General features: G+C 45.2%; 2 protein-coding genes across 2 annotated transcripts; one reads left to right on the top strand and one right to left on the bottom strand.

Annotated features, from left to right (window-relative positions):
* Positions 1–608: 608 nt before the first annotated feature.
* LOC124705820 (monothiol glutaredoxin-S11) lies at positions 609–4,602 on the top strand. Its single transcript, XM_047237510.1, has 3 exons — positions 609–803; positions 1,619–1,693; positions 3,152–4,602. The coding sequence occupies exons 1-3, from the start codon at positions 624–626 to the stop codon at positions 4,370–4,372; spliced, it is 1,476 nt and encodes a 491-aa protein (XP_047093466.1). The 5' UTR covers positions 609–623; the 3' UTR covers positions 4,373–4,602.
* A 308-nt stretch (positions 4,603–4,910) lies between these two features.
* Positions 4,911–8,603, bottom strand: LOC124649028 (pentatricopeptide repeat-containing protein At4g21705, mitochondrial-like). Its single transcript, XM_047188710.1, has 2 exons — positions 8,271–8,603; positions 4,911–6,275 (listed from the first exon to the last, which is right to left on the bottom strand). The coding sequence occupies exons 1-2, from the start codon at positions 8,601–8,603 to the stop codon at positions 5,082–5,084; spliced, it is 1,527 nt and encodes a 508-aa protein (XP_047044666.1). The 3' UTR covers positions 4,911–5,081.
* Between the last annotated feature and the right edge of the window lie 4,571 nt (positions 8,604–13,174).

A 13,174-nucleotide genomic window follows, 5' to 3' on the forward strand; every position in this document is an offset into this window, starting at 1 on the left:
CCACATTGATCAGGAAGATAACGCAGTATTCTTCAAAAGCATCATCGATCCAAACCATCCAGCAAACGCGCACACATCAAGAAATCAATCAGAAAAAAATGAGGGGAGGGGGAGACTATCACACTCTTGATTCCACAGATCTGATGAACTGGCCGAGCCAACGTGCGCCGTGCGGGATTCACGCGAAGAGTTTGGTGGCGACTAGGGTTTCTTGCCGTCGGAGGGCCGCTGAAATGCCCCAGATTTATAGGCTCGTGGGCCGGGAAGGGGAGCGGGGGCACCCGGACGGCGGCTGGACCCCACCGCCGCCGCGGCTTCTAGCTTTTTGCCGGGCCGGCCACGTGGTTACACGTCAGCCACGTTCTTTTCCTCCTGGGCTCTTCAGCCCATTCTGACCCAGGCCCAAGTCGGCCCAAACCGGCCCCGGGCCCTTCTGGAATCTTCCGTCGCCGTCGCACGTCACGGGACAGGAGAGGAAAACCCCAAGCCGCAACCCCTCGCCACGACTCGCGTCATCTCTCTCCTCCTTCCCCAAATTTGCCTCCGCTGCTACAGCCCAGCAACCCCCGTTTCTCGCCGCCGATTGTTCTGCTGAGGTTGCTTCGGACGCACTGTACGCGGCGATGGCGAGCGGCGGCGGGGCGGTGAGGGAGGTGGGGTCGAGGGCGGAGCTGGACGCGGCGGTGGGCGGCGCGCGGCCCGCCGCGGTGCACTTCTGGGCCTCCTGGTGCGAGGCCTCCAAGCAGATGGACGAGGTCTTCGCCCACCTCGCAGTCGACTTCCCGCACGCGCTCTTCCTCCGGGTACGCGCTCCCTAGCCGCCCCGCCTTCCTGCCCTCTTCTGTATCGCGGTAGATTTGGGATCGGCTCGGTTTATGGTGGATCGTGGTGCGTCGGTGCTGGTCTAGTGGTCAGATTCGCGGTTGCCGTTTAGGGTTCTGGGGTGTGATATCTGCCGCTATGTAGGTTACTTTTTTTTGTGTGTGTTTGATTATATTATTATGATTATGATGTTTAGTTCGTACTAATGCTGACTGCTAAGTTGGGATGCGACATGCGCTGTCTGGTGAGTGTTTGAGTTTTCATGTGATGTGTATGCTGTTGACTAACTGGAAATGGAGTCGAACCTAACTTGTAGTTGCAACATTTGGCACTCCACGTTAGGGTATGGACTCAGTATAAGAGCATGAGATAACAGCTGAATGCAACCCCTTCATGCTTGAAACCCTTCGTTCTTCCTGTGTTAGGTTATTGACTCAGCTGAGAGTGTGAGCTAACAGCCGGGGCAACCAACTTGTGCTTGAAACCCTTTGCTCTTTCATCAAGTGAATTTTCAGTATCAAATACAAGGTCAAATGTCCAACTCTCTGTAAATAATAGTATTTGCTACTGGTCTGCTATCTACTAGTTTCACTTAGTGATGTCATCAGTTGGAAATTGGAGTAAAGACTCATCCAATAAAATATTTCACCTTTAAGGCTATCTTGCACTTAGTGTTCTTTACTAAAAGTATTATGAACCTTTCTTTATGGTGGGCTGCCAATAACATGCAATTTCGTTATTCGGATATCTGAATCCTTTTCTTGTTTATCCTTGTTACATTGGTAACTCTTATCAGGTTGAAGCTGAAGAACAACCGGAAATTTCAGAGGCGTATGGAGTTTCAGCAGTACCATACTTTGTTTTCTGCAAGGTATTTACTATTTGCTATTGCAATTCGTTTGTGCTAGTGAACCTTTTTCAAATAGCTTATATTTTTCATAGTTAATGCTGGTAGGTTTATGGTTGCACCATTCTTCCTTATTAAATTTGAATTGCATTAGTTCAGTTTTTAAGGCAAACAAAATCAGCTACGTGCTCTGCCCTCATGATGAGGCACGTGTGTTTGTTAGGGCCCAGTTTCAAACTGCACACACTTCTCTGATTTTAGTCTAGCCTGCCTACCCTAAAGGTACTGCTATGGATGTGTAAGTTACTTTGGTTCACTTAGCAGGGACGTACAACGTTTTTTGCTTATTTTGGTGAACTTTTTTAGTAGAATTATGTAGCATGTAGGCTGTTTCCAGTTCATGTCACTGGAGTACTGTGTGGACTACCTGTGATATTGTCAAGGGACCTCCTGAGGTCAACATGCATAGTGTCTTCTTAGATAGGCTAGTTACTAGTTATTCATGGCATCACTTGAAACTTAATCATGGCTTCACTTGGAATTTCGGTGTTACTGTGAAATTACTTTGTAATGCCAATTGCAAGTGGCACATGACCTTTAGATTTCTGTATAATGTTTGCTCTACAAATATGTGAGGTCAGATTCTGAAAGAGGTCATGTTTGCTTAGCTTCTGGATTTTCTTCAATGCAGTGCCAAACATGTTTTATTGAATCTCATGGAAGTTTCATATGTTGCTTCCTTATTAAATTTGAGTTGTGCATCCCTTGTCCAGGTTTTAAGGCAAAAAGAACATCCATCATGTGCTTTGCCCTCATGATGAGGCATGTGTTGCTATTATTGTTAGGGCCCATTTTCAAACTTATAAGCATATTCAATAAGCAATGACATCAGTTTTGTGTGCCTGTCCCCTGTATACTGTGGAATAATGAAGTTAGGTATACACTTCACTGAATTTACTCTAGCCTGCCTACCTTAAAGGTTCTGTATGGATGTGTAAGTTAATTTAGTTCACCTTATAGTATGAATGTGCAATGATTCTTGCTTCTTTGGTGACTTTCGTTGTGGGATGATGTGGCATGTAGGTTGTTACAGTTCATGTCACTGAATTGCTGTATGGAGTATGCCGTATTTGGTACGACTATAACCAAAGTAATGCCTGTGATATTGTTACGGGACTTCCTGAGGTTGGGCATGCACAATGTCTTCTTAGCTAGGCTAGTTTGGCTTGATTTCACTTGGAATTTTGGTGTTACTGTCAATTTCCTTTGTAATGTAAATCGTGCGTTGGCACACAACCTTTAGATTTTCATATGATTTTCTCTGCCAATATGTGAGGTTAGCATGTGAAAGAGGTCATGTTTGCTTAGCTTTTGGATTTCTTCAATGCAGTGCCGAATATGTTCTATTGAATGGGTTGGAAATTTCATGTGTTGTTTTATTTGTAAGAGGTTGTCATCTATGCATGGTTTATCTGTTTTCAGGAAGGCAAGGCTGTTGATACTCTGGAGGGTGCAAATCCAGCCAGCCTGGCCAATAAGGTTGCAAAGTTAGCTGGGCCTGCCAATGTTGCTGAGTCTGCTGCACCTGCTAGCCTGGGGGTTGCTGCTGGGCCTGCTGTGCTTGAAAAGGTCCAACAATTGGCACAGCAAAATGGATCTTCTGCTGCTGAAAGTGCAACTGCTCTGAATAAGCGATTGGAGCAGCTTGTCAATTCCCATCCTGTCATCTTATTTATGAAGGGAAATCCAGACGAACCAAGGTGTGGTTTCAGTCGAAGAGTGGTTGACATTTTGAAGCAGGAAGGTGTTGAGTTTGGGAGCTTTGATATCCTTGGAGATAATGAAGTACGTGAAGGAATGAAGAAGTTCTCTAACTGGCCAACTTTTCCTCAGTTGTACTGCAAAGGTGAGCTGCTTGGTGGATGTGATATTGTTATTGCTATGCATGAAAGTGGTGAGCTGAAGGATGTGTTGAAGGAGCACAACATTCCTCTCCGCCCACAAGGAAGCAAAATTGAGGAGCCAGTGATATCTGAGTCTACAGGTGAAAAGAGTCCTGAACCAATTGGGCTTACTGAAGCTCAGAAAGCTCGTTTGGAGAGCCTCACTAATTCTAACCCAGTGATGATATTTATCAAAGGTTCACCCGAGGAGCCCAAGTGTGGATTTAGTGGGAAGGTCATTCATATTCTTAAGCAAGAGAAGATTCCTTTCTCAAGTTTTGACATTCTTTCAGATGATGAGGTTAGGCAGGGCCTAAAGGTTCTATCGAACTGGCCTAGCTACCCTCAAGTGTACATAAAGGGTGAACTGGTTGGTGGTTCTGACATAGTGATGGAGATGCATAAGAGTGGGGAGCTAAAGAAGGTTCTGTCCGAGAAAGGGATTATTCCGAAAGACAGCCTAGAGGACCGACTGAAGGCCTTGATTTCCTCATCCCCAGTGATGCTGTTCATGAAGGGCAACCCAGATGCTCCACTTTGCGGCTTTAGTTCGAAAGTTGTGAATGCATTGAGAGGAGCAGGGGTCAGCTTTGGGTCCTTTGACATTTTATCTGATGAGGAAGTCAGGCAAGGTCTGAAGACTTACTCAAACTGGCCCACATTTCCCCAGCTCTACTACAAATCAGAACTGATGGGGGGTTGTGACATTGTTCTTGAGATGGAAAAGAGTGGAGAGTTGAAGTCCACTCTTTCGGAGTAGCAGATATTTTGGTGATATAATATCGATGGCTTATCGTGTTTTCAGCAAACGTCCTATATCAAGTTGCTCTATTGGTGGCATTTCTGTGCCGATGTATTCATAGATCCATGTTTTAAACTTGGATTTCCTAGTGCTACGTTAGTTGAACTGTGACAATTCCAGAAGAATAACTTGAAAACCTTTTAAGTGCCTGTTTTGGTCTTCTTATATTACCCTGCTTTATTTTTTGCTGCCTTTGCTCTGAATGGATGTTGCAAACATGTTAACTAGTCCCATATTACTTGTCGCTGCAATAACTGATCTGGGGGAGTAGTGTTTGCAGTTAATAGATGTATACTTCATAACGTTTAGGAGTGCCCGTGTCTCTTCTAATCGCATAGTTGGAAATATGTCACAATTTTTTTAGGCCTACCTCAAGTTGGAGATGCAAAATGGAACGGTGTTGTAGCTATGCAATTTGATAATCTTGTCAACATGTGTTCTTGCACATTGCTTCAGTAGACTGTCTCGCAAAGATTTGACAGAATTGGCACCATGCTACAAAACCATCAAGAACTAGGAAACAATTTGTTTGTGGCAAATTACAGGCCCAGGTAAAACTATCAATGAAGTTCTTGTGACTAGATAGACTACATGGTGCGGCACAGTACATCAACCCCAAATCGTCCTAAAAGCCCCGTTCCATTAATAATCACAAGTTCAAGCAACATTATCCTGATGCTTTTGTTGAGCTTGGAGCTTCTTCCTCTGTGCCTCCAGCCTCTCTCATACGAGCCCTTGACAAAGCCTCCGTCATATCCGAGTTCAAAGGCATAGCAGCTTGCAGCAGATGAATGAAATTTTCAACATCCTTGAGTTCACCTTCGTCTCCAAGATACTTCAGGATCATCTGAATCATTGCAGCCCTCGGGACCCAGCCACTGTTAGGAGAATAAACACAAAGGGCATTCTTTATTAGCTCATAGGCTTTCACAGCATCACCTTTCTCCGCATACCCGATTGCCACGATGGCCCAACTGGTTGAAGGAGGCGTCTTCCTCTTCTTCAAGAAGTCATCAAGCAGCGCCTCGGCCTTGTCCAGCATGCCCTTCTGCCGGTATCCGGTGAGCAAAACATCTGGGACATGGAAGTCGAACGCGTTTTCACTCGACTCCCACTCTTTCAACAAGGCCTCTGCTTCTTCGATTTCATCAAGCTTCACAAGCATTGCAAGCATTGTAGTGTAGTCCTTGTTAATATGCCTCTTGCAGTTTGACATCTGGAGTGCCCAGAGCCTCTTCACCTCTGACTTGTCCTCCAGCTGGCCGTACAGAGATATCAGGTGGTTATAGTTATCTGAATCTTTTATGTCAATTTTTGCTTCTGCTTTTTTTAAGGCAGAGATTGCCTTGTCCCTAAGATTCCCCTTGATGTAGTTGCTCGCCACAACGGCATAGGTGTTCCAGTCAACAACAATTTGAGGCTCACACTCCATATCTTCCAGGGTTTTCTCCATCCCAAAAAAGTCTGCCCGTGTGCCATAAGAGTTTATGCATATTCTGTAGCTGAAGTTGTCAGGCATGATACCATTGCTTTTCATCTCTGCTATCACTGAAGGGACCTTCTCATGCTGTCCTATGTTAGTATACAGGCCCATGAGGTTGTTATAGGGGAGACTACTGAACACAAAACCCAGCTCTTTCATCTTCTGAAAATGAGCCAAGGATTCGTCAACTAGGTGTTCTCGTGTGTAGCAGTTCAGGAGTGCACCGTAAGGTTTCTCCGTCTTATCTTTATCAGGCAGATTACTGAAGTAGGCTTCTGCTGCTCCCACTCCATGAACTTGACCGACCAAATCCAGGTGAACAGCATGATCCTTTGGCAAAAATTTGACATGACCCTTAGCACTCATCCACTCGGAGACCTGTGCAAAGTAAAGGTTCATTCAAGAACACATAAACCTCCATAAAATTACTGGCAAGAAAACATAGGAATTAATTTTCTAAAATACTTTAAGTGTTAAGGTGTACATGCTGAAGGATTTAAAGGCTAAAGCAGATGCAGGTTGATCTGCACAGAAGTATTTTTAACTAAAGATCAGATAGTTTTAAAAAAACTAGAGTAGATTAAAATCCTCATTTTACAATTATGCGCACAAGTCAAATGAAAGAAATTGAACAAGTCAGTTCCATTATTTATGTGCTGTGCTTAGTACTCGGGTCAGCTAGTCGCATACAGTCATAGAGCTCTTTCAAAGTACACTTACATCTCTAACAGCCTACACTATGTTTCAGAGTGAGAGTACCAAGACAAATGTTAGGGAATACCCTTATTTGAGCGGTAATATCGTAATCGTAAAAAACAATAATCGTTTCATTCGTACGATACCATTTAATCTGGTTAATTTCCCTTCCTCCTATCTAGAAAACGATGGATTCAGGTGGCTTCCTCAGTTGGTTTGACATTGTGCCGCCGCATCATCTCCCTGATGCTATTGGCACAGCACCTCGGTTCTCCTAGTTGACATGGTCAGCTGATCTCGCCGCCACATGTGGTGCCGTCCTTCACTGCTCAACTCGTCCCTGCCCACATGGTGAACAACAACTGATCCACGTACTTTGGCTGCCCGCTGCCAGTCCGCGCTTGGCCTCCCCAATCCCTACCCACAACTGATCCTCGTGCTTTGTTGCAGGCCCAACCCCCATGTCCGTGTGTGACTTCAGGCTGTTTCAGTTTTTGTGAATATTGTTTGTATGCTGGTGCCAAACTTCCAATTCTGTGTGAAGAAAACCCAGAATGTCATGTGCAGAATAGGTTGCATACGGTGTCTCCTTTTCAGAAGATGAAAGAGCTGGTTTTGTGGAGAAGTGGCGCCGGTATAAGGGTTCATAGAATTGGGCTCATGCTCCGTGGCTGTAGTTTGTGGAGAAGAAGTGGTTCACGCTTTATGTCAATTTTAGACTTGTTTGAGATTGGGTGACCAAGTAACCTAGCGCACTGGTGGAATGAGACAGTGTGGGCTGTTTGGGTGGCAGAGAAAGCAGCAACATGCTCGCACGACGGGGTGACGGGGGTCGAGTAAGGCAGCAACAGCATGGCGCATTTCGGGGAGAAGGAACCAGCGTGCACATGGAGACGGCAGCGTCATTTGGCGGGCTAATTATAATTATTAGGAATAAACATCATCAGCGACTATAATAGCATAATACTAAACTAACCCTTGTAATGAATGGCGGATTTTACTAGTACTCCACCTCATAAGATGGAAAATAGGGTACCGTAGAAAGTCTCAGTCATAACATGCATGACTCAAAATGCCATCTTATTTGTGTCCAAGGCTTGTTTGAATTGAAGGATTATGAATGAAGGGTTTTAAACCATAGGCGGCTTTCCTATAAGTGTTCTTTGGATCATAGGATTGCCAAAGTGGTATGGAATATTCCCGTGAACCCAATTTCATAGGAATGTATGCATGAGCTCAAACCTTATTTCTGTTTTTTTTCCTTTTGAAAAATCCAGTTCACGTTGTTTCTATCTCTCTAGTCCCCCTCTTAATTCCTCCAAAATCACCTGCTTATTCTCCCTGCACGGCTGCACCTTCCAAAGGAATCACTTACTACATTCTTATTCTTTAAGATTTTGTAGGAATTCGCAAGCACTTCCGATTCCTGTGTTTCCAATTGCAAGAGGCCCTAAATGTGATTCACAAGTACTCGCGTGATTACATACGGCATGTCAAGAATGCGACACAGATCATCATTTCAGAAATGCCTATACACTGCAAGAAATTGCAAGTAGTATTTCGCTCGCTGCAGGAGATAAATAAATGGGCACGCAGAGGCAGGGGAAGTTACTGCCGCATTTCATCGAATAGCTAGGAGGGCACCGCACGGCAGCACGGGGAGGGTATTAGTATTACCTCGAGGGCCTGGCGGTGGCGGCGGCGCTTGCGGAGCTCTTTGACGATGCGCTCCAGCTCCACCGGGCGGAGGCGGTTCCCGGGCTTCTCCGCCCAGCGCTCGATCTCCGGCACCAGGAGCGTGCCCGGGTGGCCCAGCGGCCACAGCGTGGACTGCAGGCTCGGCGGCCGCCGCGCCGCCGGCCTCTCAGAGCTGTAGGTGCGACCGCGTGGAGAGGATGCGGGGAGGAGAAGAGTAGTGGGGTTGTGGGAGCGGGATCTGCAGTGGAAGAGCCTCCCGCGGCCGAGGCGGAGAAGGCGGCGCCCGGCGGCGAAGAGGGAGGAGGAAGCCATGCTGTGGAGGGGTTTCTTTGCGGGTTTGGGTTTAAGAAAACGGTTTTGATAATTCTCAGTAAACTGAGATTTAGGTTAGAGCATCTCCACCGCCGCTTCCCAAATAGACCCGGCACGAACACCGACACTACTGTATGGGAGACGCCAACACTGCATCCGCTATTTAGGATGTTGTTCCCATACCGGCGACCCTCATACGACAGCCCCAAAACATTGTTTTTTTTCTTTTTACAATATTTTAAAAGAACATATCAATCACATTTTATTCATAATACTATATTTAGTTACTCATACAACCACACAAATAGAAATTCCTTTGGCGAATGAGTCGCGTCGTTGAAGAAGTAGTCGGCATCAAGCAACATTGCGCCGGCTTGATGTTTCTCCTTGCTTGGCTTTCAGCCGCCGCACCACGTACGGCGAACAAAGGCTTGCGAACGCAGAGCAAGCTCGTCAGAATCAACTGATGTTGTTGCCGTCGGACAGCCTCAGCGTTCTGCTCCTCCGTGAACAGCTGCACCATCATCTCGTCGTCGCTGTCCATCGCGGTAATCCAACGAACACCTTGCGGGCAGGGCGGTTGTGCGGCGGTGGCGGCGAGCTCTGTTCCGGGCGAAACAACGGCCGCCGATCGAGGGGGTGGCGACCGTGTCGATGGACAGCGGTTCCTGGATAGGCTGCAGTGTCTATTGCAAGCAGGGGGTGCGCGATGGCGACGGTGACAATCTAGAGCGGTGGGAGTCGGCTCGGGCATGGGTAGGAGGTGGGGAAAGCGGTGCGTCTGACTGCCAGGCAGAGCCCACGCGGGTTTTATGACGTGCAGTGAGGCACCGACAAGCCCGATCCGTGCCCTCTACGAAGGGGCCGGCACGGGGTTGCTGGCGCTGAAAGTGCATGGAGCCCTGATACGTCTCAAACGTATCTATAATTTCTTATGTTCCATGCTAGTTTTATGACAATACTCACATGTTTTATACACACATTACATCATTATTATGCATTTTCCGGCACTAACTTATTAACAAGATGCCGAAGCGCCGGTTCTCGTTTTCGCTGTTTTTGGTTTCGGAAATCCTACACGGGAAATATTCTCGGAATTGGACGAAATCAACGCCCAGGGTCTTATTTTTCCACGGAGCTTCCAGAAGACCGAAGAGCATACGAAGTGGGGCCACGAGGCACCCTAACCATAGGGCGGCGCGGCCAGCATGGGGCCCGCGCCGGCCTATGGTGTGGGGCCCCTGTCAGCCCTCCGACTCTGCCCTTTCGCCTACTTAAACTCTCCGTCGCGAAAACCCTATTACCGAGAGCCACGATACGAGAAAAGTTCCAGAGACGCCGCCGCCGCCAATCCCATCTCGGGGGATTCGGGAGATCGCCTGCGGCACCCTGCCGGAGAGGGGAATCATCACCCGGAGGACTCTACATCACCATGATCGCCTCCGGACTGATGTGTGAGTAGTTCATCCTTGGACTATGGGTCCATAGCGATAGCTAGATGGTTGTCTTCTCCTCATGTGCTATCATGTTAGATCTTGTGAGCTGCCTATCATGATCAAGATCGTCTATTTGTAATGCTACATGTTGTATTTGTTGGGATCCGATGAATATGGAATACTATGTCAAGTTGATTATTGATCTATCATATATGTGTTGTTTATGATCTTGCATGCTCTCCGTTGCTAGTAGAGGCTCTGGCCAAGTTGATATTTGTGACTCCAAGAGGGAGTATTTATGCTCGATAGTGGGTTCATGCCTCTATTGAATGCGGGACGATGTGATGAAAGTTCTAAGGTTGTGGATGTCTTGTTGCCACTAGGGATAAATCATCAATGCTTTGTCTAAGGATATTTGTGTTGATTACATTACGCACCATACTTAATGCAATTGTCTCGTTGTTTGCAACTTAATACTTGGAAGAAGTGCGGATGCTAACCCGAAGGTGGACTTTTTAGGCATAGATGCATGCTTGGATAGCGGTCTATGTACTTTGTCGTAATGCCCTAAGTAAATCTCATATTAGTCATCATGATATGTATGTGCATTGTTATGCCCTCTCTATTTGTCAATTGCCCAACTGTAATTTGTTCACCCAACATGCTATTTCTTATTGGAGAGACACCACTAGTGAACTGTGGACCCTGGTCCATTCTTTTACATCCGAAATACAATCTACGCAATCTCTGTTCTCTCGTTGTTCTTCACAAGCGGACATCATTCTCCACACCATATGTTTAATCCTTTGTTTACAACAAGCCGGTGAGATTGACAACCTCACCTGTTAAGTTGGGGCAAAGTATTTTGATTGTGTTGTGCGGGTTCCACGTTGGCGCCGGAATCCCTGGTGTTGCGCCGCACTACACTCCTCCGCCAACAACCTTCACGTGGCCTTCATCTCCTACTGGTTCGATAAACCTTGATTTCTTACTGAGGGAAAACTTGCTGCTGTACGCATCACACCTTCCTCTTGGGGTTCCCAACGGACGTGTGCTTCACGCGTTATCAAGCTAAATTTCTGGCGGCGTTGCCGGGGACCTGAAGAAAAGTTACACCACAGAGATTTCTAAATCCCACGTCAACTGCACGCCAGCAGCTAAATTTCTGACGCCGTTGCCGGGGAGATCAAGACACGCTGCAAGGGGAGTCTCCCACATCCAATCTCTTTACTTTGTTTTTGTCTTGCTTTACTTTATTTTATTTTCTGTCTTGTTTGCTTTCTTTATATCAAAAACACAAAAAAAAATTAGTTACTTGCATTTACTCTACTTTATTTAGTTTGCTTTATTTACTATTGCTAAAAATGAGTAATCCTGAAGTTGAAGTTCGTTCGTTTAAGCAACAAGGGGGAGAATGTTTTAAAGATGCTTGGTATAGAATTAATGATGCTCATCATAGGTGCACTAAGAAACACTCCACTATTATCCTACTTAGGAACTTTTATGTTGGTATCTCTAGCTGGAATAGGTATGTTCTTGATACTCTTGCGGGGGGTAATTTCCTAGGCACTCCTGCTTTAGAAGCTAGTTGCATTATTGAGAGTCTAGTTGGAATACCACCTTTTAATGAAGCTAAATTGAAATCTCTCTTGAAGATGTCATGAAAAAGTTGGAGGCCATAGAGAAAAATCTTCCAAGTGTTGAGACTAAATTGGGAATATTACTTGATAACACTGATAAACTTGATAAATCTCTAAGAGGAATTAATGAGAGAATTGCCGTTTTAGAAACTTGTGCTACTCATCATAATCAAACCCATAGGATTAGTGAACTTGAAGAAGCTATGGGAACCTTGGGTTCAACTTTTTATTCTCTTAAGTTTAAGGAGAAAGCTTATGTGGGTAAGGAGCAAAAGTTCATGTATGTCTCTAAGGTACCTAAGCCAAAAAAAACTATTATAGGCCTAAAATTGACAAAGCCCTTAGTACCACTATGGATGATGGAGCATCTAAGATACCTATTGTGACAAATTGTGAAAATTATGATGTTGATGCTTCATCTCTTGATAATACTTGATTCACACTTTCGCGCCTAGGCCGAAAGGCGTTAAAGAAAAGCGCTTATGGGAGACAACCCATTATTTTACTTCGCACTTTTGTTTTATATTTGAGTCTTGGAAGTTGTTACTACTGTAGAAACCTCTCCTTATCTTTATTTTATTGCATTGTTGTGCCAAGTAAAGTCTTTGATAGCAAGGTTGATACTAGATTTGGATTACTGCGTGAAATGATTTCTTGCTCGTCACGAATTTGAGTAGGCCTCTCTGTAGGTAACTCATCAAAATCTGCCAATTTTCGTGTGTGATCCTCGGATATGTACGCAACTTTCATTCAATTTGAGCTTTTTCATCCGAGCAAGTTAAGTGCCTCTAAAAATTCGTCTTTACGAACCGTTCTGTTTTTGACAGATTCTGCCTTTTTATTTCGCATTGCCTCTTTTGCTATGTTGAATGGATTTCTTTGTTCCATTAACTTTCGGTAGCTTTGTGCAATGTCCGAAGTGTTAAGAATGATTATGTCACCTCCGAATATGTGAATTTTTGATTATGCACTAACCCTCTAATGAGTTTGTTTTGAGTTTGGTGTGGAGGAAGTTTTCAAGGATCAAGAGAGGAGGATGATACAATATGATCAAGAAGAGTGAAAAGTCTAAGCTTGGGGATGCCCCCGTGGTTCATCCCTCGCATATTTCAATAAGACTCAAGCATCTAAGCTTGGGGATGCCCAAGGCATCCCCTTCTTCATCGACAACTTATCGAGGTCACCTCTAGTGAAACTATATTTTTATTCCGTCACATCTTATGTGCTTTACTTGGAGCGTCTCGTATGTTTTTGTTTTTGTTTGTGTTTGAATAAAATTGGATCCTAGCATTCCTTGTGTGGAGAGAGACACGCTCCGCTCGTTCATACGAACACTCGGTGTTCTTAGCTTTACTTTTAATGTTCATGGCGAAGGTTGAAACCGCTTCGTTCATTGTTATTTGGTTGGAAACAGAAAATGCTTCATGTGGTAATTGGTATATTGTCTTGAATAATTTGATACTTGGCAATTGTTGTGCTCAAATAGATCATGTTT

The sequence above is a fragment of the Lolium rigidum genome, chromosome 4 (genome assembly GCF_022539505.1).
Source record: "Lolium rigidum isolate FL_2022 chromosome 4, APGP_CSIRO_Lrig_0.1, whole genome shotgun sequence".
NCBI lineage: Eukaryota > Viridiplantae > Streptophyta > Magnoliopsida > Poales > Poaceae > Lolium > Lolium rigidum.